At 44.0% G+C, this 15,709-nt stretch overlaps 2 protein-coding genes across 2 annotated transcripts; one reads left to right on the forward strand and one right to left on the reverse strand.

The window, feature by feature from the left end:
• Positions 1-392: 392 nt before the first annotated feature.
• dohh (deoxyhypusine hydroxylase/monooxygenase) lies at positions 393-3,970 on the reverse strand. Its single transcript, XM_079739114.1, has 6 exons — positions 3,862-3,970; positions 3,299-3,405; positions 2,771-2,938; positions 2,530-2,606; positions 1,702-1,951; positions 393-1,327 (listed from the first exon to the last, which is right to left on the reverse strand). Exons 2-6 carry the CDS (start codon positions 3,402-3,404, stop codon positions 1,017-1,019), a joined length of 912 nt encoding a protein of 303 aa, XP_079595240.1. The 5' UTR covers position 3,405; positions 3,862-3,970; the 3' UTR covers positions 393-1,016.
• Positions 3,971-4,229: 259 nt separating this feature from the next.
• lrrc40 (leucine rich repeat containing 40) lies at positions 4,230-13,693 on the forward strand. Its single transcript, XM_079740618.1, has 15 exons — positions 4,230-4,457; positions 7,208-7,389; positions 7,520-7,593; positions 7,681-7,810; positions 8,645-8,768; positions 8,856-8,995; positions 9,319-9,491; positions 10,041-10,131; positions 10,533-10,578; positions 10,996-11,098; positions 11,288-11,395; positions 11,561-11,671; positions 12,348-12,425; positions 12,910-13,095; positions 13,310-13,693. Exons 1-15 carry the CDS (start codon positions 4,313-4,315, stop codon positions 13,413-13,415), a joined length of 1,797 nt encoding a protein of 598 aa, XP_079596744.1. The 5' UTR covers positions 4,230-4,312; the 3' UTR covers positions 13,416-13,693.
• The last annotated feature ends 2,016 nt before the right edge of the window (positions 13,694-15,709 follow it).

The following is a 15,709-nucleotide window of genomic DNA, read 5'->3' on the forward strand; positions in this document are numbered from 1 at the left end:
CTGTCACAGTATTTAAAATATGGAATAGAATATATTGAGGAAATATAGTGGGGTACTTTTCATTTAGCCATCATTATCATTAAGCCAGATTATTCTAATAGATGGTATTAACATATTTTTGGAATGCAGTCTGATATGTTACATGAATACTCAATCTTGACCAGAGGTTTACAGATTAGAAAATAAACTATTTAAAAGCAGTACCTTGATAACAAACTTAAAGTATGCATAATCTATTAGTTTAAGTGTCACAGATCACGGACACTCAACAATTGGCTGATAAAAATTACATTATAAATAAACATGTATAATAAAGATCACTTTTTTTTGATAAGATTTAAAAAATGGTCTCGCTTGCATGTAGTTATGATATGAAGATATTGGGGCTTGGAAGAACGTTTATTGTGTTTTTGTTAGATGACAGATAGTTGTGTTGATAGATTGATTTAAATACAAGCCAAGGCTACGATCCATAATGTCAAACAAACCATAGCAATAACTAAAGACATCATCTCAGTGATGAAACCAGTTTAACAAATAATATAATAAGGGGAAAAAAAAAAACACAATCAGTACAACACAATTTAAAGCGGTCATTGAAGCTCATTAGTTGTATAAATTAAGTTTTATAATAAACCCTTCAAGGCACAACACATAAACCTCTCATTCCCCATCCTGGTCACACATATGCTACTCGTGGCTCTGTTGGACACAGTACACACCCCTTGTAAGCCCCATCTGCAGAACCATGGGCAGCCGGACTCTTGGCTGTGCTTCATCGAACAACCAACTCCACCAGTCCAGTGCCATCGTTTATGACGTACAACTCTGTTGACCTTTACGTTGACAGTTAAGCTCAGATTCTGTCCTTAGGATATCTTTCCTCGGCGATGAAGTACTTTCCGCCTCCCCCATCAGCAACTAAACATCCGTGAAAAATTCCCCGCCAAAATTCGGGGAGTGTAGTGACCCAACCCCACGTCTGTCCGTCCGTCCGTCCGTCCGTCCTTCCTGCGTCAACACTGCAGCCGGACCAGGCCGTCTGCGTACTGGAACTGCCCGCTGCTCTCGTACTCCAGCATGTCCAGCGCCACCTCGCAGCTCTCCTTCACCACGCGCTCGCCGTCGCTGCGGTGACGCTGCAGCACCTCCAGGCACTCCTCCTGGCCGATGGAGCCCAGGGCCTCGGCCGCCTCGTGCCGCACCATGGGGCTCTCGCCGCTGCGCTCCAGGGCGGCGCGCAGGGCCGGCACGGAGGCCGGGTGCTGCATCTGTCCCAGGACGTAGCCGATCTCGTGGCGGAACAGGGCGCTGGAGCACTGCAGGCCTGGTGGAGGGAGGGGGGACAGAGAGGGGGTCAATGGAGGCGGGTTCGTCGTCGTCAATGTCTTTACATTGTCATTCTTGATTGAGCTGTCTGCTCTTTATGTGGTCAAATAAAAGTAATGAAATCAATAAAAATCAACGAGTAACGCCTTATTTTATTAATCTACCAATAGCTTCATTACATTGTAGTAGAACCTCAGCACAAAGAAAGGTATCAACACTGACAGAAAGCAAAAAGCTATATGCGCTTTGAGTCTGCCTCGTGTATGAAGAGATATATATGAATAAAGTTGCCATGCCTAATAAAAAATTTGGATTGCCATGGCAAATGGCTTGACAGGACCCACACACATACACACACACACACAAACACACCATCTCCTAGTGCCAGCACAGCCTCTTCGCTGCCGTTGTTGCGGAGGGCAAACATGGCCCTGTAGCGCTCGAACAGCGGCAGGGCCTCGTCCAGTAGGCTGGTGCGCAGCTCCGGGATGCTTTTCTTGGCCGCGGGTGGGGCGGGGTCCACGGAGGAGTAGGGGTTTTTGTCCGCCGCGCCGTCCTCAGCGTTTCCCCCGCTCTGCAGCCACTCCAGCCGGTGCAGCGCCAGCTGGCACGTCTCTGCCACCTACAGGAGAGACAGGGAAACAGCGCTTTATGCCACCTCTTGGGGCTCCATGGATTGGCGTTTCCCCCGCCGCAGTGTGCTACAGCACACACAGTAACCCTCTGACCCATGTGTTGTGTTTCAAAGCAGAGTGCTGACACTAGCTTGGGCCCATGAAGGGTTAACCCAAGAACAAGTGGAACATGGACTATTTCAGTAATACTTTTTGTTTTATTAACGTGAAATGTTTCAGTGGTGGAGTCTGATCTACTGAATGTGAAGACAGTGGAAAATTGCGATAAGTACTGAGAGGACTGCTAATAAAGACTTGCTTGACAAAAGCAATGAGTTAACAAGTTAAAATATTGATAAAGGTAAATTCTTCTAATATATTTATTTTGCATCGTAATTCAAATTCATATTACTAAATATTTTTTAAAGAAATATTCAGTAACATTGTTTAAAGTAAGGAAAAACGACATTGATAACATAAATGTCCATAACTATCCAACAAATTATATTGGTATTGTTATCGTTGCAGATTGTACTTGCCGATTGAAAAATACTGATGTATAATAGATTAAAAAATTAATAATAACCTCAATGACAGGGTCCTTTGAATACTCTTCAAGTATTGGTAGAACTTCTGGGTCACCAATCGCACCTAAAGCCTCACCTAGAGATGCAAAATACGGACAGACGTCGCAGGACTTTTTCAGAACAATACATCAGTATTCGACCATGCAGCAACAAGAATGACAACATATACAAATGGGATTATGTATGGAGGTTGAAAGCGTTAAACAAGTTTATGTCTCTTAACATCTCTCCTTCCTCTACCTGCTTCGTGACGGACCATGGGGTCTTGCTTGGTGTCTTTCAGGACAGCTGTTAGTGTGGGTATAGCTTGTCTGTCCTGCATCTGTCCCAGGCAATAGGCAAGCTCGTGCTTCAGCAAGGCAGACTCATCAACAAACGTCTTGCTAATCCACTCTATGGCTTCTGAACCTAAATGTTTGGAGAGTATCGACATGCAGTTACAATACATGTACGTTAGATGTATAGAGGACAAGGTATAGATGAAACAAAAGCTTAGTTTTAAACTACCACTATTATTCATTACATTTTGAAGATGATATGAGAATACTTTATTTATCTGAGGAGTAGTAAAAAAAAACATATAACTGAAATGTATAAACACAATGACAGTAGTAGAAATGAAAATGCAAAAATAAATAGGAACATTATCAACATTGGAGGTGGACATTATTGGCAGTATTGCTGTATATGCTACATCATTGCAACTATACATTATTGACCATGATACACGAGTGGCCAAGAGACTCAAGGGTCCAGTAGGTGCATTACCTCCCAGGTTCCTTAGCGTGAACAGCGCCCTGAAGCGCTGGGACAGGTCCTTACTGGGATCCACCAGGACGCTGCCAATGGCCCTGATCTGATCGGGACTGGCCATACTGGTGAGGTGGGGAACAAGCAAATACGTGTAGTCAAGACAAGATAGTTGGTCATTGAAGCAGGGTCATCAAAGATAGTAATTATATTGCTGACTTATCTTGACCAATGTAGAACGTTTGTATGACAAATATAGTCTCAAGATAGAAAATATATAATATGTGTTTCAGGGGGTTGGGGGTAAATATTAAATATTTTTCTGAATAACTTTGCAAAACTTTAATAGTTAGCCCTAATACCCATCCAACAGAACACATCCTTAAACTGACAACAGTAATACTATAGTTATTATGGAACCATTCAAGCAAGCATGTCTATGACGCTGTGCTTATGAAAGCAAGTAGACGTGGTGGTAAGTATCAGCTTGGCCACATTTTGGATTGGTTACATTTGATACAGTCCTCATAGTGGACCGTCAAATGACAGGCAAATAGAAATCCATACTATAATATACTCACTTAATAAGACTTCCAAAGTCAGCTGTTTGGGTTAGTTGCTAGCCTGCTCTATTGCTTTTACGCAAGCGGTACACTGTCGCATGGGCCAAGCTCTGCTGAACTACTTCCGGATATGTGACAGTACTCGCTACCAAATAAAAGTACTCACCAGGCGAGTGAGGGCACAGTAGTACAGATCTAATGCAGACTTTGCTATCTGTATCCAAAACGTGGGTATGGGAATGTATCCTGAAGTCAAATTCAAACCGTGAAACAATTCCTTTGCGGAATGCCCTTTGAAGAGTATTTTGCTCCCGAAAACGCTGAGCGTGGCCTTAATTTGAAAGCGCTATGTAACCCGGAAGCTGTTATGAGGGCGTGGCAGCGCAGTAAAGATAAACACGCACTCGTTATGCCCATTACAGAAGTTAAAGGTGTGTATGCATGTATGTAGTTGAATACATTCTAAACAATGTCTCGTTTCAAAAGAGGAGGTAGAGTGGACTCCCTGGTCGGGTTTCAGACGGACAAGGCAGAACCAGCCGTTCCCAACGGACTGCTGAACGCTGCGAGAAAGAGCGGCCAGCTCAACTTATCGGGTCGTGGGCTAACTGAAGGTAACGCTGTACCCAAGCATACAGTAATGGGTACCTACCTGTTATAGTTATAACGGTAATAGGTACCTGTTATAGTAAATAACAGGTACCTGGTACCATCACGTCTTGTAGACAACCCAACCTAGTGTTTGAGTTATAAAGGATTGTTTGTTTTTAATATGTATACCAAGGAGGGCGGATAGAATATTGTTTTGAATCAATGCTGACTTGAGATCGGATCGATTAAAGCAAGCAAGTACAAAGTTGGAGACTAGTTTCACCTTATTATATATTTATACAATTGTGTGTCAAGTTGTCGTCATTGTCGTTGTCTATTGATATTCACATTTTGGATTATGTAATCAGGTAGTATTATTTTTTCATGTATGAGACAGTAGTTTATGAAATGCTGATCACCTTTTATTTTGGTCTCTTGACGTGACCTGAAACCTCGTGTTGGAGACCATCATGTCTTTGCGGAACTTGGTTCCTTACTGACAGGTCAGCGAAGGGTCAAAGTCTGAACTAATTAAGAGGATATTTTATTGTTGTTCTCCTTCATTACTGGTGTAGACGATAGTTCTTCCTTTAGCATAGGCCTGCTTATAATCAGACTACAGAATAGCAGGAGTTGTTAGGATTTAGCTGTCTTGCCCAAATCAAATCTGTTCCACAATATTATATAGAATAATATAATATTTTGTGTAGTTGAGAAACGTTGTGAAACAAAGCCAAGACCAGCAACCAGCAATGTTGGACATCATTGAGATACTCTATTATAAAGTCGTAGGTAACTAAACTTAGCACAACAAGTAAGGAAATTTGTGTTTGGTAGATTATTTCTCTGTGGTAAATAATAAATCTTATACCGTTGGAAAGCCTGTATAGTTTCCTTTTAAATGGTTTCCATTTATAAGGAACATGCCCTTGTGGGATGAGCAGCAGAGCTGTGTATGTGGGTTGCGCCCATGAAAAATTTGCCAAATCTTCTCTGCCAATGCCAAACAGCTTATTCTGCCATTGACTCGTTTGGTGTTTGGTGGATTGGATGATTGAAGTTTGAAGAAACAAGACATTGGCAATTTAACAATTTACTAATTTCACAAACAGGAGCCTCAGTAGCGTGTGGAAGAACCATACACAGCCACAACAGCCTGGCAACTCCTCCTCATGCTGGTCACCAGCCTGGTCACACACTGCTGTGGGATGGCATCCCATTCTTCAACCAGCATTTGTCGCAAGTCACTCCGGCATGAACAGCACGCCCAACTGGTCACTCTGGCATGAACAGCACGCCCAAGCTGATCCGACAAGCGTTCAATGGGGTTGAGGTCAGGACTGCTAGCAGGCCACTCCATCCTCTACACTCCCACATTCTGGAGGTAGTCTCTGATAAACCCCGCCCTGTTGGGGCGAGCGTTGTCATCTTGGAGGATAGAGTTCGGTTCCAGACTGTGAAGATATGGGATTGCCACTGATTGCAGAATCTCATCTCTATATCTCTCTGCATTGAGATTGCCTCCAATGATGACAAGCCTCGTTTTTGCAGTGAGGGAGATGCCGCCCCACAGCATCACACTGCCTCCACCAAAAGATGTTATTCTATTGGTGCAGCAATCAGCCTAGCGTTCTCCGCGTCTCCTCCACACTTTGACCCTATGATCCAACTGCCGTAGGCAAAATCTGGACTCATCACTGAACATAACGTTCCTCCACATGTTCAGGTTACAGTGTACGTGTTGCCGACACCAGGGCAAACGGGCCTGACGGTGAAGGGCAGTCATGGCAGGACTCCTGGCAGCCCTATGAGACCGGAGATTGGCTGCATGTAGTCTGTTACAGATTGTCTGGGCAGAGAGCCGTCGACCATATCGTCCTGCAAACCTTGACTGCAAATCTGTGGAAGACAGCCTACAGCACCAAAGTGCTGATAGGGTGATGAAATGGTCTTCTTGAGGTGTCGTCTCCTTGGATGCCCACTTCGCGGCCTGTCTTTTACATCCCCCGTTATATGGAACTTGGCCTTCAGTTTAGAGAGGCTACTTCGGCTCACTCCAAATAATGCCGCAACTTGGTTTTGCGGAACACCAGCTTGAAGTTGCCCTATCGCAAGGGCCCTATCCAGATCAGTCAAACGCGGCATGCAGATTCTTGGAGCAGACACTTACTGACTGTGGCTATACTTACACTAGTAGGGCCCATGCTCACTGGTGCTGCCAATCAGGTGCCAATCAGGCACCTGATTGGCAGCACCTGGGGGTACCAGAAGCTCAAAACAAGTGTCAATAGCAATAGCAAAATAACCTGTTTGGCAATGGCAGAAAAGATTTGGCAAATTTTTCATGGGCGCAACCCACATACTCAGCGCTGCTGCTCATCCCACAAATGCATGTTCCTTATAAATGGGGCACCATTTGAAAGGGAACTAAACAGGCTTTCCAACAGTATAAGATTTATTGCCAAAAAGCATTGTTACCACAGAGAAATAATCTACCAAACACAAATTTCCTTACTTTTTGTGCTAAGTTTAGTTGCATGGCATAAGAGCAATCAGCATTAAGGACACTGTTGCAGTGTCCTTGCAGATTTTTTTCAAAAGCCACACAACCCAAGACCTTACAAATGGAATCCTGCTGTGTTGTGTGCGTATTTATTATATGTGTATACCCCATTGTAGTGATCATCACACACCGGTCAAAGTGCCAATACACACATCTGGTCGCTAAACTAACAGTTACCAGTAATACTAACCACAGTGACGTCTGTTTCAGTCCCCCAGAATGTGTACCGCCTTAATGTGGACACGCCAGAGGAAGCCAATAAGAATCTGTCATTTGGGGCAGATGACCGCTGGTGGGAACAGACAGACCTCATCAAACTGCTGCTCTCGTCCAATCAGCTCACGACACTCTCAGATGACATCAGACTCCTCCCAGGGCTTACCACGCTGGACGTAAGTGAGGATAGAGTTAGTAATTAGTAACTGTATAAAGCCAGTGTAAATAATAATAAACTAATTAATTGCATCAAGCATAACAAAAAGTTATATTTATTCCTGCTTTGCGTACTGTTTTGATGGTCAGCTCCATGACAACAAGCTGACCAGTTTACCCGGTGCTCTGGGAGAATTGGAACAGTTACAGCAGCTCCGACTCAGGTATACACACACGCACTCGCACACATTTTCTGACCACTAGAGATGATTCAACAGCCAAATGAAGTGTGTGTTTCGTGTGTCCACCAGTAACAACCAGCTGAGCACCTTGCCCGTGGAAATGTGCAGATTGCACAACCTGCACAGCTTGACCCTCCAGAAGAACCTTCTAGAAATGCTGCCCGAAGAGCTTGGACAACTACACAATCTAACTGAGCTGGTAAGATAACCGATGCTAACTTAAAGAGTTTTGGACTACACACTGCTTTGCGTAGTACAGTACTACACAAAGCGGTGTTTAGTTTATTTACAGTTGATAAACATCAATACTTCATCACACAGTACCCCACCTACACTGAATTGACTGAAATTGGGTCACTCTACGTGTAGTTATTTTGTAATTAAATAAAGATGCTGATGTCTGACTCATTCTGATTTGGCACTCTTGTCAGTCTTATCAAACTATTATTTTATATATTGGATACTGCACTCTAGTACACTAATTCCCAACCTTTTACTTAATGTACTAAAGCACTTGAAGACACTTAATTGCCTTCAAGACCTTTCGTGCACCACCTCATAAGCAAACAGGATAAGTAGATAAATATCGATATAGTGGCTATGCAAAGTGCGCAAGTGCCCCATTTGTACACAACTATTACTGCAAGTCTATGGCCAGTAGGAAACAGTAGAAGAATAAGTCTGCAACGCTGCTTATGCTCCCATTGTGTTTACTTGGCAACTAAATAAATACATCAATCGATAACATAACAATGGAAAACATTGCAGTGAAATGTAAAAAAAGCTATTCTTTAAATAAAAACAAGCCATAATATATTTTCTGAACTATATTGATGATATATTGAATTTTTTATTGTTTATTTTAAAGTCTCTATACTTTTTTCTATCATTGAAAATTTGTCTATTTGAAGAAATGATTTCCCTTACCACCTGCAGTACCCTCGCATACCACCAGTGGTACCCACACCACAGGTTGGAAGCACTACTTTTTTCTTTACCTGGTTGACTAGGTGTTGCTTTCGCTTGTTTCTAGGTCCTTTCCAGCAACCGCTTAAAGTCCCTCCCCTCCGGTCTGGGGCATCTAGCCTGTCTCCAGAAACTAGACCTGTCCCACAACCTGCTCACCTCCTTGCCTGACAGTCTGGCCAAACTAGCAAGTGAGAACCCTTTTATGTGTCTAACCTCATGTGAGACGCGTTCTGTCTCTAGAGGGAACGTACTCAGACCTTGTTGTGCGTTTACAGGTCTGAAGCTGCTTGACTGCAGCAATAACCAGTTGACCTGCGTTCCTGCCAGCCTATCGGAAATGACCTGTCTGGAGCAGCTTTACCTCAGGCACAACAAGCTCCGCCTCCTGCCGCAACTTCCTGCCACCCATCTGAAGGTAACCGTGGTTATAAAATCTAGTCGTGGACTCTGTAGACGTTGGCCTTCAAAAGGAATCCTTTTTTGTGTTTAGACATCCCAAGGCTTAGACTAACTGGCCCATTCACATTATTGTTATTCCTATTGGGTATCATAGTGGTCCATCTTTTTCATTTATTTAGTATTTTCTTGTGGATATTTGGATACGGGCATGGAATTGCACTTTATTTCATTTTTTCTCCCGATCAATATCATTATGCCGCCAACATGAAATTCAGGCCGTAGCACGGTCAATGCAATCATATCACTTTTAGGTCTGTCTGCCTGCCTGTCTGTCTGTAGGAGCTGTACCTGGGCAACAACCAGATCGAGCGGCTGGAGGCGGAGCAGCTGGCGAGCCTGGCGGCCATCTCCCTCCTGGAGCTCCGGGACAACAAGATCCAGAGCGTCCCTGAGGAGGTCACCCTGCTGGGCACGCTCACACGCCTGGACCTCACCAACAACGACGTCGCCACGTAGGTCCCCGTCCGCCTGACGCCCGGCACGGCGCCTAGTGTATAGAAGTAGTGAGGTGACCTACGGGGAGAGCTGTCACACCTCATAGGGGTTTGACGGTCTGAGGCTGTTACCGCACAGGGCTCCTGATGGGCAGCTCCTAGAGGCCCCCTAGTGCACGGACCGGATTACAAACAAGGACTGTTGTGGGTTCTCTTCAAGGACGAGCCTTCAGTTGGTTTTACCGTTTAAAGTACCGTTCAAGTGAGATGGAAAGAACAGTCTGGCAAGCGGCGACAGTAGGTCTAAGTATGTGCACAGGGAGATTCGGGGGCAACGCTGGGTCGTTATCAGCCTGTGGCCGTGATGTGTGGTGCGCAGTTTCATAATCTATCAGGCCCGTTGTCTAAGGTTACGCTAACTCTGTGAGTGCAACTAGAGATGTGTGTGGCTAGTATGGTAGCAGGTATAATGTAGTGTGTGTGTGTGTGTGTGTGTGTGTGTGTGTGTGTGTGTGTGTGTGTGTGTGTGTGTGTGTGTGTGTGTGTGTGTGTGTGTCCATCCATTAGTCTTCCAGCCTCTCTCAGCCTGCTTCCCAATCTGAAGGTCTTAATGTTGGAAGGCAACCCGCTGAGAGGAATCCGAAGAGAACTGCTATCTGTAGGTCACACACACAGCTACATACACAGCTGCACGCACACAGACAGACATCAAACATCTCTTGCAATCAGAAAATCCTCCATCAAGCCCACTTTGATCATCTTCATAACAGATCCCTCCCTTGTGTCTTAAGGGCTTGTGGCATTTGTACCGACTGCTAGTTAATTAACCACTGTCTCAGTTGGCTCCATTCCCATTTTAAATCCCATGTCATTGTGAAAGAGTTTAGTGGTGGTTAAATACGCTGATACCGTAATTATCATTAATACACATATTAATGATTGGGATTAAAAAATGGTAGATACAACAATGGTCAGAATTTAGTTATTTCTGCTGTGGAGGTCTGTATTAGTGATCAGTCAAAACGCCATAATGATATTTATTCTGCTTCCTTCTGCCAGAAAGGAACCACTGAGCTGCTGAAATATTTACGGGGGAGAATTAAAGGTGATATAACGTGGTGTGACTGAATCATTTTTATTATCTACTTCTGTCTATTCAGCCCACTTGAATTACTACTATGACTTAGAAGAACACAGCATATATTTTAGCTGCTTGATGAGGGGTCCAAACACATTTTGGAAGTACGCCAGTGGTTTATGGGACTGCTTTAGGACGGTGCACATCCGGATTTATAGGGGAGACCTGGCAATTGAATTGCAAATATTTGTTTTAAAAGAATGAGTAGACCTTACTTGTTGCTTGCTCTTCTAATTATTTGTAATGCTACCCACAAGCTAGTAAATGCTAGTCAGCCAAGTACTGTACTAATGAATCATCCTTAATAACCCCCTGGCAACACACATTGATTAATATCATACTCGGTGTATGAGTGTTTGAGTTTGTGGTTGTTGTCGTTTTTAGAGGAGCCAGGTAAAGTCGATGAGACTCCCACTGCCATGACTCTACCCAGCCAGGCCAGGGTAAACATCCACAACCTCCAGACACTCAAGATCCTGGACTACAGGTACAAAGAGCCACAGAACCCCACCTGTCTGAGAATCAGACCCGCGGACATTGTTGTCCGTATATTCTAATTTGTGTTTCATTTGTGTATGTGCGATGAATTTGAAAGCTGCGTTCTTGGTGAGAAATGTAATGATCATTTCAATAAAACAGGAACCTAAGGTTAAGTCTGTCTGTGTGTGTGTGCCAGTGAAAAGCAATCAGAAAACATTCCAGATGAAGTGTTTGACGCTGCAGCAGGACAGATCGTGACCACCATGAACTTCAGCAAGAACCAGCTGACCGCACTGCCCCCTAGGTACACACACACACACACACACAGACACACACACACACACACACACACACACACACTCAGTGTGCTGCATGCATGCATAAAACAACACCATGACCATCCCTCTGGCTGGAGAGGTTCTGACATGGTGCTCATGTTAATTCCACTCCTATCCCCGTCATCCCCCAGGCTAGCAGAGTTCCAGGGGTCATTGACGGAGCTGAACCTGGGCTTCAACAAACTGCCCTGCCTCTCTCCTGCAGTCTCCACCCTGGTGCAGCTCACACACCTGGACCTCAGGTAGAGATGATGCATCATGGGACTTCTACTGTCCGAACCCCAGCATCGTCCACCACCAGATCCTAAGCAGTGTTAGAATGACAGCCGGTTGAGTTGCAGGCTCCTTCCCTTGAGGGTGAGCTTGAGCGCAGCAGACCTTTAGGTGGTCAGGTCGTCTTTCGTCACAGGATCTTCTTGGCTCTTGCTACAAAGTGCTTGCGGCTTTAGTCCTTTGGTGACCGCTCACCATTAAGTATGGGACAGGCCTTATGGGATGTTGGGAAATATCCAATCGTTCACCAATTTCCTTAGGAACATCCTGTTGCTCAGTTTTAGTGGTGGGGTCACACACGCTATGAGGGATTTTATGTTACAATTACACAGATGGTTCATGGTTGTCGATATCTTGAATTTCATTTCACCAAGAGCTGAGGATTGAAAGTTAAAGCTGCTATCATCAAGTATGGCTCCCCCATTTGTCGTGGTGAAATTGTGTTTTGATTGAGTCCCATGGTTCTCATGCATTCGGATCTTTGCTTGCTTTAAATACACAAGATTTCTGTTTGATAATGGTAACTTTTCACTTCTTAACCATATTGAAACTTCAAATAAGTCTGCAGGTGGCATCATACTTATCCCCAATGGCTCCGGCCTTACCAGGGTTTAGATTGTATCTGTTTGATTTGTATTTTGCCAGGAACAACCAGCTGAGCGACCTGCCCTCTGACCTTGGATCCTTGAAGAAGCTGCGCTCTGTGATTCTGAATTATAACAAGTGAGTGGCAGACGCGCTCACATCACCCTGCAAAGCTACTGCTACTTAGGTTAAGGTTGATGCTGCAGTTCCAGACCTGCCGTGTCGTTTCATGGCATCTAGTCCAACACATACAGGCCCTCAAGCTAGCATAATCGTCTTAAGCAGGGGAAAAGGTGAGGAGCTAGACTGTAAAGAGTTACTAAGTTATATAATATAATATACATTTGAATGTATTCAGTTGTACAAGTGTTTATAAAACGTAGTGTTTATACAATGCAGTTACAAGTTATTACCTTTTTTTATATTACTTAATGAATATTCCCCTAAAGCATTTATTGTGCAGTTTGATTCCAACCTCACACGATTCTTGAAAGACAGAGCGTACCGGATATACAGTGATGTCCTGGCTTGGGCTGATAGCCAGCGCAGTTGGCAGGTCATGCAACACCCGGAGAGTTACAATACATTTCTCTCCTGCCATCCCTTCCTTTTCCGGTAAAAGGTTCAAACGCTTTCCTGATGTCCTCTACGAGATTGTTTCCTTGGAGACTGTGTTGCTAGGCAACAACCAAGTGGGTGGCCTGGACGCAGAGCGTCTAAAGGCGCTGGTGGCTCTGTCTACTCTGGACCTGTCCAACAACGACTTGCTCAACGTAGCACCTGAACTGGGGCTCTGCACGTCGCTCAGGTAGGCCACGACGTGCACACACACTCAGATTGGTCAAATAAAACGTGACACACGCAACCCGATTTGCTAGTTCAGTTCAGGAAAATCTATGTTTGAACAAGGCAACTTCTGAACCCGATTTAACTTTGGTCCTCATTTCTATTTGAATGTGTTTTTAAATTAAATGTAAACGTAGATCACTCATGGTAGTCTCTCTCTCTCTCTCTCTCTCTAGGTGTCTCAGTTTGGACGGCAACCCCTTCAGGACACCAAGGGCAGCCATCGTTGCCAAGGGGACGGATGCAGTGATGGAGTATCTCCGCAGTCGCATCCCCACATAAATGCTTTCCTTTCAGGCTACACCCTGCTCTCTGCCCCCACCCACAAGATCATTGCTTAGCAGCGACCTCACTGCCCATTGGCCCGAGGTAAAATTCCCTACAGAAGCATGGGGCTGTTGGTCATGATAAACGTACAATCCATGAATTCTTTAAACACATCTTTACTATATCCAATGAGAAGCACTTATACATTCAATAAAGCGTTTACATTGTGGCTTCACAATCATGATTGCTTGGTGTGTGTGTATTGCAGGCATGATAAAGAAGATGCCATTTCACGGTCCGTAGTCTTGTCTTCACTGCCTACTACATAAGTGCTGCAGTTCATTATGCTATTGGTTAATTGAAGCACAACCATGAAGTGTGTAGTCTACTCATCATGAGTCAGGAGATGAGGTCTTTGTAGAAGCTCAGCAGTGTGGCTTATTAGGTTGTGACTCATGTCAATATGGTGGGATGTTTTGGGGGTGGGGGGGGGGGGGGGGGTGGGGGTTGCAATTTATCCCAAACTGCTGTATTTCCAACAAAGATTAAGAAGCAAAACTTATTTTGTTAAGAACATTTGAATCATTTATTTAAAACATCCATTTTTACTTCCAGAGTCGTCTCTCTTGAAAAGAATGTGGATGATGAAGGTGGACATTAGAAACCCAACATTTTGACAAAGGCGAGCGAGCAGATGGGCGCGAAGCAGAGCAGCAGTGAGCAACATGGTAGCTTCAGATCCCCATCCCTTGCAACATCGTCTTTAGAACATGAATCCTCTTAAAAGTCATAACAGACTCGGAACCATTGACATCCAACAAACAAAAATCGTAGTGAATTTACTTTAAAGCTTAATGTAGCAATACTGTCTTTTTAAATCTATTTTGAGTGTAAAAAATGGTATGCCTTTTATGCGTGAATGAACAGAACTTTTTTTCTGCATGCTGACTGGTTCATTTGCTGGATCGGCTCAATACACAACATTGCTACACGTTCTATTCTATCTAAAACCTTCTCTTGCATGGACACTCACTCACATATGCACACACACACATCCCCAACCCACAACTTAAGTCACACTCCAATCATTATGTATGTTTCACAACACGTGTTCTGTTTTACAGATCCTCACTTGAGAAGTGAGTGGTCACAGGGGCACAAATAAACAGTTCATCCCTTGTCAAGTCATAATGTCGTCCCCCCCCCCCCCCCTTCCATTGGCAGTATACCATAGCTATGTAAAAAGAAAGACCCTTACACACAGGGGGCGGAGCCTATTGTAGTGAACGATTAAAGTGGTGGTTAGAGAGGGGAGGGGTAAAGTGATAAACGTCACATTTAAGTTTAGTTACAAAAGTGTCAGCGCAGAGCTTCAAACCTTCCTCCCCTTCCCACAGACCTGTTACGGTATAAATGACAGCCGAGGGGCTGGGGTTTAGAGGTATGGGTTAAACGAGACAAAACAGAAAGAAACACCATCTGGTAGCTTTGCAGCTGGTTGGCAGGAGCCCTGCATGGTCTTCACGCTCTTACTTTGAAAGGGCGGAATGAAGGATAAAAATGGCGGCAAACTCACCTTCAGACATAGGAAACTCATTGGCTCCGCAGCTGTGGTCCCACCGACGCGTTTCACGCTTCACAATAGTTTGTAGGCCTATTTACTAGTTACTTTTTTACACAGTCTGTACATTGGTTTAATGTACATGATATATATATATATTTATATATGTATATTTGTGTGGTGGTGAGGGGGATAGGAATTCTGTGTGTGAGGGGAAGATGTAAGAACAACTACAGTCAAATACTAGTTTTTCTTTTTCAGTTGTGTGTGTGTGTGTGTGTGTGTGTGTGTGTGTGTGTGTGTGTGTGTGTGTGTGTGTGTGTGTGTGTGTGTGTGTGTGTGTGTGTGTGTGTTTCTGTGACTGAACACAGAAACGTATTCAAAACAAATGACAAAGTTCATCCCTTTTGCGTTAAGTAGATTGACAACAGTGCATCTGTACAGGCCGCAACATTCACACATACCCACATGTACATTAAAAGGGCCACACCTCAACATGTGTATAAACGTGTCATTTTGAAGAAAAAAAAAGTATAGCCACACAAACCTTTTTACTAGAAAGTGACAAATGGAGAGGAGCAATTATACATCTTTCAAAAAAGGCATTAAAATACAAATAAAATAAATAAAAATAAATTACTTTCGTAGAGCTCAGGTTAAAAACCAAAGGAACACCCCCGAAAAACCCTTAAACTCTAGACCATCGAGGACGGGCTGCTGTGAGGCAGATGTGTCGTGTAAACAATAG

The sequence above is a fragment of the Pollachius pollachius genome, assembly GCF_949987615.1.
Source record: "Pollachius pollachius genome assembly, chromosome: 7".
NCBI classification, from domain to species: domain Eukaryota; kingdom Metazoa; phylum Chordata; class Actinopteri; order Gadiformes; family Gadidae; genus Pollachius; species Pollachius pollachius.

Coding starts and splice junctions, on each gene's coding strand:
- dohh (XM_079739114.1), bottom strand. CDS start 3,404: ATGGCCAGTCCCGATCAGATCAGGGCCATTGGCAGCGTCCTGGTGGAT. Junction 2,607..2,770: donor CATGGTCCGTCACGAAGCAG/GTAGAGGAAGGA, acceptor TTGCATCTCTAG/GTGAGGCTTTAGGTGCGATT. Junction 1,952..2,529: donor CAAAGGACCCTGTCATTGAG/GTTATTATTAAT, acceptor TCTCTCCTGTAG/GTGGCAGAGACGTGCCAGCT.
- lrrc40 (XM_079740618.1), top strand. CDS start 4,313: ATGTCTCGTTTCAAAAGAGGAGGTAGAGTGGACTCCCTGGTCGGGTTT. Junction 10,579..10,995: donor TTTACGGGGGAGAATTAAAG/GTGATATAACGT, acceptor TGTCGTTTTTAG/AGGAGCCAGGTAAAGTCGAT. Junction 11,099..11,287: donor CTCAAGATCCTGGACTACAG/GTACAAAGAGCC, acceptor TGTGTGTGCCAG/TGAAAAGCAATCAGAAAACA.